This window comes from Solea solea, chromosome 6, assembly GCF_958295425.1.
Source record: "Solea solea chromosome 6, fSolSol10.1, whole genome shotgun sequence".
NCBI lineage: Eukaryota > Metazoa > Chordata > Actinopteri > Pleuronectiformes > Soleidae > Solea > Solea solea.
In genome coordinates, this window is record NC_081139.1 from 13,786,585 (window position 1) to 13,800,105 (window position 13,521).

A 13,521-nucleotide genomic window follows, 5' to 3' on the forward strand; every position below is an offset into this window, starting at 1 on the left:
AGATAATATCTTCCATACATTTGACTCCATATGTATGTTTTCAGGTTAACCACCAAGTGGCAGCATATCATAGCAATGTCACACCATCAACCAACTCAAGCAAACATGACTAATTTATAAGTGTACACATTCATTTGTTGTTGACATGACTGTCGAGTTATCATATAGCTGAATTTACCCATGTTTTGGCAACAGAGATTCAATTTCAAAACAAAGGAATGGATTTGTTCAGGATATATTGATTTTCAATTATGCTGCATTATATCAATATGTCTTTAAGATGCACTAAATGGCAATTAAAAAAAAAAGAAAAATCCATTAGGCTATTAAACTTTTCCCATTGTGTTTCCAACAAGGCTAAGAGTGATCATATGGAAAGAATTACTTCATTTGAGAAAGAAGGACCACATCTTAAGTAATCTCAGAATACATTTCTTAATCATCAGAGTAATTGCTTTAAGCTATCCTTAAAATAGATTTTGTTTAAAGTATTTCAGAAGGAAAATGTTCTTGTCACAGTTACACATTAGCATTAATAATACAGCTTTTTCAAAGGCAGCATTGTTCATTCTTAAAAACAGCCCAGTGTTCTATACTGCAGTAACCTCTGGTCACAACTGTTGGTCAGCTGCTCTTATCACATTACAGCTCGTGGCCATATTTCATTTCTAAGAGGAAACCCCCTACTTCCCTTTCTCCCTCCGTCTTAGGGGCATGGCCTATTTTCCCCCGCAGACGTCTGCCCCACCTTCAGTTTATGAATCAAAACAACAAGACAGGAAAAGAGACGAGTAGCTTTTTCAAACTGCATCATCCCAGATTAGCAAGAGTATGAACGAGCAGAGAAACAGGCGCAATCCAGATTTCTGCTTTGAAGCTGGTCCTGGCTTCCTCTGGACGCTGCTCCCTCCTTGCAGCCCAACACAACTGGAAAGAATCAGCAGTCAAAAATTCCAATCTGATATGCGTGGAGATACAGCTGCCGATTCCTCTCTGCTTTCTTTAAGATTTGAACGGGAGGGAGATATTACATTCACGCCATAAAAGCAACAGTCAGATCAGTGTTGGAAAGCTCACAGCCTGCTTTTTTATAGAAAGCCCCCACTGGAGGGGCTTTGTTGTGGTTATCCGCCCTCCCACTCTCTCCTGTAATTGCTGCTGCTGTTCAGTGCTGCAGGAAAATTCACATTGGTGTCATGTCACTGAGACAGTCACTGGGCAAATTATCAGTGAGGTGGTGACTGCAGAAACAGTGTAATGAGAGCAGGCTGATGGCGTGTCTGCCATAACAACAAGATTCATTTATGTCCTATTAAAGCAGGTGGCTACAATTGTAATGGTCGTTGTACATCAAATACTGTTATTATCCATTATTTCTAATGTTCATTTCGGTGCTGGATTTTATTTACAGACACATAAAAGGGTTTTTAAAATCTTAAACCTGTACTAACTTTTTTTTTCTGCTGCTCATGATGATTGTTGTGGTTTTACTGGCCATTCATTTACTTGCCCTCAATAATCAGTCTTATTCATGCTTCATGACAAACACCAGATATTAGTAGAAACTGGATACTGACTAAAACCAATTATAATTCATCAAAACATGTCCCCCACATTATGTGAATGATACATGTTAATTTTACATATTACATTATGTAAATAGGCAACTGTTTATGAGCCATATGTTAAAGCTTGCACTCAGTGCTGCTACTGTTTTAGCATCCTCCCTCCTCAGTACATCATGTCATGAATGTGTTTGGGGACTTTCTGACTCCTGACTCAGTAAAGAGTTGTGGGATAGTTATTCTCCTAGATTTATTTGCAGACGACTGAGACTGGTGCTGCATTCCAGACAAGTAGCCGGATAAATCCAGTGGTGCAGTCTACGTCAGTGATTCCCAATCCATTCAATACACATTTTAGATTTTTCCCTGCTCCCAAAAAACCCGATTCAAATGAGTGGGTTGTAGACAATCTGACTATTTGAATTGGGTGTGTTGGAGCAGGGGAACATCTTAAACAAGGATGCACAATGTTTGACAAGAAAAAAAAAAGTGGGTAATTGTGCTGGTAGTCTGGTCCCAGTGCTGATTTGAGTTCAAGTGGATCTCTAATTCTGTCACAATTGTAAGCATAGAACCAAGGTGAAATGAAATGGAAGCAAGCAATACTGTTTGAGTGTATTCATCAGCCTCAATACTTTCTGCCTTTAATAATGTGCAAAATGGTAAAGACCTTGTGAAAAGATGGTAAATCATTGTAAACTTGGAACAGGATGCTGATGCGGTGGTATTAGCGTTTGTGTAATTTACATGCAGAATGTTTTTTGTGCATTTTGTTCGGTGCGTTCACTGTCGTGTGGCATCAGACATTGCATTTCTCCCTAAAGTCGAGGTAAATGGATTTATCCAGATTTTGCAAGAATAACAACATGAGCAGCATTTTTTTTTTCTCCTAAGTAGGAAGTCGAGACAATCCTAATTCCAAGTTTCCATTGTTCTTGACTAAACACTCAAAAGCAGTGATAGTTGTTATAGCAGCTTTAAGTTGACCATATTTGAATCATGTACCCTAATATTGTGAAACTGTCTCCAAAAACATAAAAGGAGTAACACTGTGCAATATTGAATTTCTTGAATGTGTACAATACCAGCTATAACTTCAACTATACTATACTATACTATACTATATGTGTACATTTCAAGTGCTATTGCTCAGAAACACCAATGAGCATGATTCAAATAAAAAGATACAGCATTTTCTTTCTTTTTCTGGTAATTTATTTTTGCAAATAGGAAAATAGCATTTCTGGTATTCAAAAAAAAAAAACAAACATCAAAAAACAAAGACGAAATAATAATAAAACCTGCCTGTTCTCAACCAGATAAACAGACAGGAGTGAGAGAGAATTGGATGATATGGGAAACCAGGTCTGGATGTAGGTCAGTGGATGCAGCCTGGGGAGGCTCAGACACAAAGACAGCACCGGTTCAGACAGATAAACACGTCTGTCCCTCTGTCTGATTTGATCGGGTTTCTACATTACTAAGCGTTGTTGTTTAGAGACAATGAGACCTAGTGTGTCCATAATGCTAAGAGACAAAGATATGAGGACGAGTGCCATGTTAAAGACTGTGCACTGCTACATGCAAAAGTGCTCTATTGTGTTGTTGTTGTTTTTTTTTTACTTTATCCCACAGCACTAGTGCTGCTTGAGCTAAGTTAGCTTTAGCAGTAGCCGACAGTTTGTAGTAGTACGTGTCCGCTGGCTCAACAGAGACAATCCAGCTTTGTGAAACTTTAGTTTCAGTCTCTTTGAATAAAGCACCGGCAGATTAACAAGTAAAGTGTTCAGATGGAAGAACAAGTGATAAGACACTGCACGACACCGTGCGGTCTAACCTTTCCAAAGAAAATTCCTGTTATTTCTTACCTTTTTTTTTTTGGCATTTTACAGTTCCGATACATTTTATGTAAATTCCATAAGAGCACAATGTCGATTTCCACTAACACAAGTGCACTTGAGAACAGCTTAATGACTTGAGAATGGGTAGAGTGGGACTCGGAATCCCAGACCATAATCAGTCGGACACATCGATCAATCAGTTTGATCACAGACTGACTTTGCTACAATCAAACTCACGTAACAGACGAGAAACCTCATTGGAAACACCATTGAATAGCTTAATGCACTGATTCCAAATGTTCTTTGATTAAAAAACATCCATAGATAAAGGCTACAAGCTGATGTTATCTTTGTCCTTAATGTTCAGTATATTATATTGAGTATGCTAATACAGATGATTGCGTAGACATTAACTTCCTTTCCAGCTGCTATAACCATAAAAAAAGTGTTTACAGTGACTGCAACAGTAAATAAGAATGAGCAGCACTTTTTGAACCACAATGCATTTCTGAGACGTTGCCCCAAAGTATAAAATATAGACCAAGTAGCTTTCGAGGCCGTAAACATTGGCTGCACAATGATTTTCAAAAAGATTTTTGTCAGAACAAACAGCTTATCGACTGTCACGCACCGAGGTTGTTATTATGCTCTCACAGGGCCAGAACTGGGATTTCAGGTTTGGCAACCCCAGCTCACAATCACAGTTAAAAAAAAACAGAGCAGTCACATTGTAACATTAAAAACAGAACGATCAACTTAGGTTTCGGGATATAGACAAAGGCATTTGATAAACAATAGGGCAAACTGGGACTGAGCAAAGGCATATGGTTCCTAACAGGGAGGATTAGAGTGGGACGAAAGGCCAGGTTTGGGTTAATACAACATTAAAGGCCAAGGGGAAATCCTCAGCTCGACTGAACTGTTAGCGCAGTCACAAGCGTAGTTAATCAATGTCTCGGCATTCACTCTTAATATCAAGAGCAATGCTGTTCATTCGGAGTGAACCGTGACTCTGAAAATCAAAGTATTTAAACAATACTTTTGCCACTTTAGTAACAATTTCACCCGACACGGAAGGCTGTGACACTCGTGTGATTTGTGTCCATTGCAAGCTCGGTGTCTACAACACGTGCTGTAAATGTGATGCTCAAGAGTCAAGATTTCACTTTTAGCATTGTACAAAAATGTTGGGAAGCTTCATCCGTGTGGACCCTGACCTTTGAGACTGAAGGCTAAAATGCAAAAGTAGAAAGGACATAACGTGATTACAGATGCTCCCATTACTGTCACCATACCAAACGAACTCCTGGTAGCTTAGTAACAGGCGCAGTGGCTGCAAAAGGGGCCTCTCTTTTCGACTGGCTCCTGTTATGTTTTGTATAAGTAATGTGTGTGTGTGTGTGTGTAGGCCAGGAAATCCACTTCTTGCTGAGTTTTTCTTCCTGAGGTGGCTGTTAGCTCAGTATAAGACAAGCTGCTCAGATGTAACACATGAAAGGTCGACAGCAGGGAGCAATGGAAGTGTGGAAACAATGAGGGGGAAAACAGGAGCCAGCTCTCAATGTTTTTCTTAAAAGTTCAGCTCATCAAAGCACCGTAAAGTCCTGAGGGAGACCCCAGCCCCACACCGAGGCTGACAGGGCGTGGGCAGGGTTTAGGCCAGCTTAAGGTGTCACACGGTGGTCCTGATGATCCTGCTGTGGACCTTTGTGTGTTTGGATAAGTGGTCGCTACGGGCGAACTTCTTCTCACACAGCGAGCACTCGTACGGCTTGATGCCAGAGTGAGAGCGGCGGTGACGGGAGAGTTCGTCAGATCGGGAGAACCTGGTGATACAAGAGCGGACGGATGGCGTCAGGAACAAAAGCCCCGAATGAACATCTGCCCTGAGAGATCTAAACACGAATGAACAGCGTTGGGTTCAACTGTTCACACTAGGGCTGAACAGTGAATCGAAATGTTATCAAAATAGCAACATGACCTCGCAGGAGGCGCATTATTTCCTAAAGTCAAAATGTGTATCATATTACCATTTTGGATTAAATATTGTCCTATACACGTCATATGCTACAGACTGAAGAAAACATCTACGTTTAAAAAGGCCATTCCCTCTCATATCGTGACTCATATCGCAATTTCAGTCAATATTTATATAAAATCTTCCAGCCCTAGTTCCCACCTAGCATTAATGTGTGTCATGGATGCATCTGCACACACAAATCCCTCAGACATCACGTCTGTTTATTAGAATAAAATGATTTGACCGACTGTCATGTCCTTGTGCTTGTGTGTCAGTGTGTAAGGTACGGCCTGGATAGATGGAATATTCATTCATTCATTCATTCATGATGGTGCCAAGTCAATTTAGAGAGTCCAATTTGCGTAATTCCCAAATTTGCATGTTTTTGGACTGAGGACCTAAAGAAATAGAGATGGAATATTCACAGTTATGCTTTCATTAGTGATTAAAGTGATTTTTTCCTCGTTAGGTATTTGGTAGGTTGCCATCGACACATTCAACATTAGCTTTGAACAAAAGGCCCAGCTAACACAATTCACACCGATAGAGGACACGATTTTTCTAAGACTGTAAAGAGATGTGCAATTTTAGTTATCGCTCAGATTCCTTGACTTTCATGATGGTGAAAGGTTATTAAGGAATTAGTGTTCAATTACACCAAAAAGTAATTGAATTGTTAATCATGAAGATCATGAATAAGATGAAATTATTAATAGATTACTAAATTAATCGACAACTGTTTTGATAATCGATTAATCGGTTTGAAGCTTTTTTCATGATTAAAACAAGATTTCCAAGATTTGTTTAAGCTAACAATTAACAAAGAAATCATTAAAGTCATCGATTTTGGTTTGTGGACAAAACAAGACATTTGATAACATCATCATTTCCAGGTTTGACGAACACTGATCAACATTTATTAAGGTTTTATGATATTTTATGGACCAAATGATTAATCAAGAAAATAATCGACAGATTAATCGATTATGAGACATGATCATAGTCGTTAGTTGCAGCTCTAATCCAGGCACATTTCACACTGTGCCACGTAGGGGTGGGTCCAAACATCGATTTGGCGATACATCACTGTATATTTTATTTAATAACAGGAGCTCGAAAGTAAACTCTTCCTGTAAATTTCACTTGCCGGGCATCACTAATTCATGTCTCCTTGGCGGCGGCAAATGAACGAGGGGAAACTTGGGCGGAAGTTACCTGGCTGAAGAAGAGGGAGTTTACAGCAGAGAAAGCTACGTTAAGAGATGTTTAAAACCATAGACTTTATGCACTTTGTTCTCTATGTTGTGAATAAACAGAGAAATCCTGCACTTGTAACCTTTCACGGACGTTTTGTTTTCTTCCGTTATCACAGATTTTGTTATGCATCGCAAATTATGATTCTCTTGCAACATATTGATGATCACAGAATCATGATGTCATTGGTATTGTGGACCATGTACCCTGTGATTCCCTGCCCTAATGCCACATACCTCCAGTCACAGTCAGGCCAGCTGCACGTGTAGGGCTTCTCTCCTGTGTGTCGTCGGAAGTGAGCTTTCAGGTGGCTGCTTTTGGTGTACATCTTTCCACAGCCTGGGTGGGAGCACTTGTGGACCCTCTCTGTAGGTGGCACTCTGGTCACCCGCGGAGCCATGGCCTTCAACAAACCACTGCTCTGGGCCCCAACCCCAGTTAGACTCACAATCTCTACAGCCTTCATTTTGATGGGCAGAGGTGCGATTTTTACATACTTCTGGTCAGCTGACTTCATGTCTCCACTGCTCAGGGATAAAATAGTGGTCGGAGAGGAGGGCACCTGGGGGGTCAGAAGGGTGAGATTTTGTCCCGTCGCAGCCTGGAGCCCCATGACTAGGTGAGTGAGCCAAATGCCATTTTGGGCTCCGGGTGGAGAGCCTGCTGGGGTCTGAGGCTGGGTCACAGGTAGGGGCTGGAGCTGGAGAACCAGTGGAGCACTTAAAAGCATTGAGGGGGATACGCTGGATGATGAGGAGGTTACCTGGGTGGTAGGAGAAGGGTCACTTGGGCTGGGACTGTTTTGCTCATGGTGAGGGGGGCTTGGGCTAGACGTGCAATGGGAGGCACTCGTCCCTGGGTCACTACAAGTGTCTGAGGAGGAGGAGGCTAGGGGTGCAGTAGAAGATGGGGAGTCGCTGGAGCTGCATGGGAGAGGGGTGGCTTCCTCTTTAGTGACCATTAGTTCTTCTTTGACCAGTTCCATCTTTTCCTTTAAGAACTCCTCTATGTCCTCCAGGGTTGGGGAGAATGGGGATGAGGGTTGGAAAGGGAATTCCGGCAGCTTAGACTCCTGACTCACAGGCATCTCGATTTCTGCAGCTCCGAGAAAGACATGCAGGCGTGCTCTGTCATTTTCGTCATCATCCTCATCCTCCTCATCTTCTTCCTCTCCATGGCTGGAGCTGTGCATAGCCCCCAAGTCCCCTGCCTCTGGGCTGTCGCAGGAGGCCACACTAGCTTCCTCACTGCAGGCTGCGTCTCCCAGGCCGAGGGAGAACAGGCTGCTGCTGCTGCTATTGCTGCTGTCCCTGAACAGGTCATTGTCCAAACTCAGCGTTCTGCTGCTGAGAGACACCATTGATCCAGGCCAAATGGGTACGAGAGAACCTCGACGAAACCTGACCCGGAAGAGCAATCACAAGACCTGGAAAGGCATCAGTGAGACAGGATTTATTACCCAGTAGAAATAAGGACTTTGTTTATGTCTTTGCCACTTCTGATAAAAACATTCGAGCATCACAAGTGAAACACAGTCATGTACAAAAGAATCAATACCACACTATATACATAAGCTTATTGCGATAAAAATGTCAGAGGACTGAAAATTTAAGAAACTTCTGTATGACAGAAAAACAACAAACCCCAGTTAAACAGAGAAAACCATTAACCCCAAACTAATGTCAAACATTGAAGTGTGTTTGCCCAGTTCGTACAGCAAAAACATATAATCCGTGTTCTCATGACTTCCGAAAGGTCAGAGTTGACAAGTTATGATATTTTTTGCAGGTGTTTTGAGAAATGGCACAGCCTACAGAAGACGTATCTGCACTACACCTCAGAGCTGAATGAGTCGGTCACAGTCTCGCTCACAATAACGCACCCATCAGCAGCCAGACGCAAGACACGGATTAAAAAGGCCCAGTTACAGCATAAAAAAGGCCACAGCTTAAGCTTGCCAAACTACCACCTGTGATGGTTAACTAGTATAGTATAGTATAGTAATAGAACACAAAATCTCTTAAAGAAGACTTCAGACTGCAGCTAAAGGAGTTTCATTACAGAGGGTGAGGCGACGGTGGGATTTTCTGTTTTCAAATAATAAGGACAAAGCACAGAAGTAGACTGAACTCTCTTGAATGTCAGACTGCGATTCAAGATGCACGTAAAATACATACGTATAACGTCTATAGTGACAGCCTCGGTGTCATTTATTAAGTATTTAACATGTGTACATTTTTCAAAAATGGAATTATGATTCATTTATTAAGCAAACATACACTATATGGACAAAAGTGTTTGGCCACCTCTGTTAGGAATTTAATTCAGGTGTTTCAACCAGGCTTTGGGCTTGGCCTCTTATCTCCTTATCTCAACATACCAAGTCCATTTTGGACAATTCTATGCTTCCTACTTTGTGGCAACAGCTTGAGGAAGACTCTTTTCTACTCCAATATGATTGTGACCCAGTGCACAAAGCAAGAACTATAAAGTTTGGTGTGGAGAACCTGACCTCAACCTCATCAAGCACCTTCGGGATGAACCAGAACAGACACTGTGAGCCAGGTCTTCTCGTCCAACATCAGTGCCAATGCTCTACAGACTGAATGGACACAAAGTCCCATAGAAAGTCTTCCAAGAAGAGTGGAAGCTGTTAAAGCTGCAAAAACTCCATATTAAAGCACTATTTGAATGTGTCTCTAGGAAATGGTTACTATTACAAAATAATATCAGATCAATTGCAGTAAAACAGTCAGAAACTGTATGTTATGCACTACTTTCACAATGTTTTGCCATCTTTAAAAAGCGGGAAACACCGTGGAAGGCAATCCTCTTATTATGCACATGTGGAGGATGAAAACAGTTGGGACTTTAAAAAGCAGGCGGACCTCACGGAGTTTTTCTCGGACCCTTATCAGGTCCCCGGGCCCAAATTAGAAACCAGAGTCGAAAGTGACACCGCAGCAGAGGAGAGCTGGTTGAGATCGCCTCTGCTCGCTTATGTAAAGGCTGTGTGTTTGTTGCTGCTGTCAGACGCTCGGGCACATGTTGCAGCAGGGCCTCGCACTTCACACGGAGCGGCGCGGACGAGGCTCCGCATAAACACGACGGCCCCACACTGGAATTATGGCGAGGAATGTGACCGTAGGGGAAATAATCGCCACGCGAGAGACAGAGCAGAAGACAAGGCGAGCCGCTGGACTGCACCGGACAGCAATCTACGAGCCTCGAATTCAGCTGGGTGGAAAAAAAAAACTGCTCTATTTTTACTCCTCGCTGTGTCCGGAGGAACCGAGCGGGAGGATCCGCGACGTTTGGCTCGACCTACCGTGTGTAGCTCGGGTGAGTCTCGGTCACTCGGTGCGGGGAAGCAGCACCGTCGATGGTGCCCTATATTTTCGGGATTCCTTCTCCCCTCCGTCGTGTTATTGTCGTGGCACGCTCACTCGTCCCGTCCTTGCCACGGGTCCATGTTGGCATTCCTTCTCCCAGCGTCACGTGACCGCATCGCTGCACAACTCGGAGGCACGGGTCTAATTCCGCGCGTCTGATTGGCCGAGCGCGGCGGAGGCTCGCCCTAAAAGAGGAGCTGTGATTGGCTGCCGCCCGATAAATTCTGACTGCCATGTGTTTATGGAGGGACCGCTCCTGCGGCCTGGAGACTCTGTAGCAGGATACAATGTGGTCTATTGATGGTGGCGCTCACGAGGGAGTGGTGAAATAATGGATGCAAGATCTGTAACAACTTACAGATTTGATTTCGGTCATTCATTGAAAGCAGTGTTGTAATGTAATGAAGTACAGACACGTTGTTACTGTACTACAAGTACAACATTCACGTATCACTGTACTTTACTTTGTAACTGCACTGTATTTCTACCAACTTTTGCTTTTACTACATAACTGTTACTACCAAATAAAATCAGGAGAAGAGTTGGTAATGGTCTGTTTATATAGAGCTTTCCCTACTAACAGTGTTTGCTTCATTGCCTTTTGATTACAGAAACGTTTCACACATCTTTCATATCCATTCACATGCTGCAATGGGTTAAGTGTCTTAACACACATAGACTAGCAGGGCCAGGATTTAACCCACAACCTTGCAGTTGAAAGACAACTTGCCCTACCACTGAGCTACCATGGCTCAATCCTAACTTTTTTAATACGTTTACTTTTAACTTAATAAGTTTACTTTTAACTCGGGAGGAAATTTTGTTATGCTTGCATAATGACAATAAAGAATCTTGAATCTTAAATCTTTTAATACTTAAGTACAGTAAATGTCACATTTAAGACTTTTACTTAAGTAATATTATTTTAAAAAAAAGACTTCAACTTTAACCAAAGTCATTTTCTCCTAAGATACATTTAAGAAGCTGAAAAACAAGAAAGCTTGTTTTTATAATTGAAAAGGGATCCCGATCCCGATTAAGGGATCATCGAAAATAATACATTGAAATCTAAACAAAATAAGTTCAAGGTTAAAAAAAAGATAATTATTTCTATACTTTCCAATGAATAACAAATTATCATGTGATTTACATTCTTTCAAATGTTTTTTTGTGAGTGATCCTCTCCACGATTTGCACTTTGTGTATTGTGTCCTTCCATTTGACCTCTGGGGTGGTTTAAGATTCTTCCAGCTCTGTGAAACTTGTTTTTGTTGCTTTAACTTTTCTCTCTTCTGTTGGTTTAATAGTTTGTCTGTGAGGGACAAGAACAGCTTTATCAGTAGTTACCACGCTCCTGAGTCTCAAAGGGTAAAATGCCAGACAGAACCTTCACTTACCAGTCTCCTCATCTGCATACATTTTATCCAAAGGTATGTTGTAATTTAAACTTCAAACGCACAAAAGATCAACAGTGTTGACTAACAGAGACCGCATGACATCCATGAAAGCAGAGCAAATATGAAATAAAGCAGAGGTCTGGTGAGTCTCCTTTGTGGTTTTAAGAACATTTTAACATTCAGAAGGGGAGCCAAAAGAGGAAGTCTGCATAAATATTAAATCTGGGCAAGCATGTGATAGTCTTCAGAGAATCAGATTCAAGATGTTTTTTCTGAAGCACAAGCCGAAGCAGTAGAGTTAAAAAAATGGTCCACTTTATTTTTTTGTTGTTGTTGTTCAGTCAAGACTAAAAAAAACCTCTCATTAATCTCGCAGAACAGGAATTATTACAGAGGAATTGTTTCCCTCCAGGGTTCAATTGTCAATATTATTTTGAATACTTTCAATTTACATGTAAGTGTGTGTATAGAGATGTAAATATTCATGTGTAATGTGTATGTGTGTATATATACCCACTTCTCTCTCAAGAGACTACTTATTGTTGCTTATCATTTCTATTTTAGTAATATATATATATATATATATATATACACGATTTAGTCACAAGCTGATCTTCCAGCGGCCACATTACTGAGCATATGGATGAGAAGACTGCAGCATAATGCACCACACAAGGAGCATCCACAGTGGTTTCTTAGCAACTGTACACAGCAGGATAGTGCTCCCCATCACTCCCTAAATGCAAGCAACCGGGAAAAAAAAAAAAAAAGAAAAAACACAAAGTCATTTACTGTACATGGACGAGGCTTTTTCTGTTTCTTTTGTCCGTACTCTCGTGTGTGTGATAAAATGTCACATTTCTTTCGCAATTTCCCTAATGTAAGGCGTGAAAGAGCAGCAGCACACTGTCACTCGCGATGCACGTCCTCCACACACTGTCAGCACATCACGGGCTCTCAGTAACAATGTCACTGGAGGTCGGCGGGGGCTGTGGATGTGTGTGGTGTAGAGCAGAGAAACGTCACCAGCTGCTCGACTGAGCTGACAAGACTTTACTGGCCCATCCTGCAGGAGGTGGACACATTTTTATTCCATTTACAGTGACCAAGATCATCTTTTTCCTCAAATATACTGATTTAGCAGCTGCTATTAGTTTTAGGAGCCCTTTAAGGAGCATTTGGAGCAATATCCTGATATAGTTTTTTTTTTTACAACTTATTTTCTGATTTATTTCAAGCCTGTTAACAGCTATGGTCTCCAGGAAGATCATCACGCGCACACATTGTATTTTAAACTTATCTAACTACTTTTCACTGTTTTTATTCATGTATGTGCATGTTTGAGCCACTGGCGTTTTCATTATGCTCGACAGTAATGGCAATATAGATTATTCTGAACTCTGAACTTTATGGAATATTTTCAGTTTTCAGTTAAACAGGCTTACCTTTTCAGCTTCGAGTGTCACAAGAGAAACATATATTAGTTAAAATAAAGTGCCATTGGCCATAGTCAATTTACACAGTGACAGGTTTGGGAACATCTAACGTCTAAATAGCTTTCGTTGTCCAACTGTTTCCGTTGTGTCGGGTTCATCTATAAAACTACATTTGAAATTTCTAAGGTGTTTTTTCTTTTGCATAGATTTAAAGACCTGATATTGTTATTCCACATGTTTTTGTCTTTTCAATTTTGAACCGTTATACTCCTTGTTTTGTTAATGGAACTGCTGCATAGTGACATGGTCCATCTCTTTATATTTGAATAGAGTTTTAATTTTGGAGTCAGGTGACCATACTGTTTACTTTTCACACACACACAATTAGCTTTGAATATTTTATAGGTTTGACAGGTTTTCTTACAAGTGCTAAAACATTAGTATGTCTGCAGTCATCATCCTATCAAGAAACTGCATTGCGAGTATCACAGAATGTTACTGCTGCACATACTGCCACAGAGTGGCAGACGCTTATTACTGCACGTCATTTAATACCACGACCACATTGTTGTTCTCCAGTCGCCACCCAACAGCACACAGAGCTCAACGCCACAAA

The 13,521-nt window shown here is 41.3% G+C and overlaps 1 protein-coding gene across 1 annotated transcript; it reads right to left on the minus strand.

Moving 5' to 3' along the window:
- Window positions 1-5,047: 5,047 nt before the first annotated feature.
- Window positions 5,048-10,161, minus strand: si:ch211-117k10.3 (Krueppel-like factor 15). Its single transcript, XM_058632304.1, has 3 exons — window positions 10,009-10,161; window positions 6,917-8,106; window positions 5,048-5,232 (listed from the first exon to the last, which is right to left on the minus strand). Exons 2-3 carry the CDS (start codon window positions 8,038-8,040, stop codon window positions 5,079-5,081), a joined length of 1,278 nt encoding a protein of 425 aa, XP_058488287.1. The 5' UTR covers window positions 8,041-8,106; window positions 10,009-10,161; the 3' UTR covers window positions 5,048-5,078.
- Window positions 10,162-13,521: the final 3,360 nt, after the last annotated feature.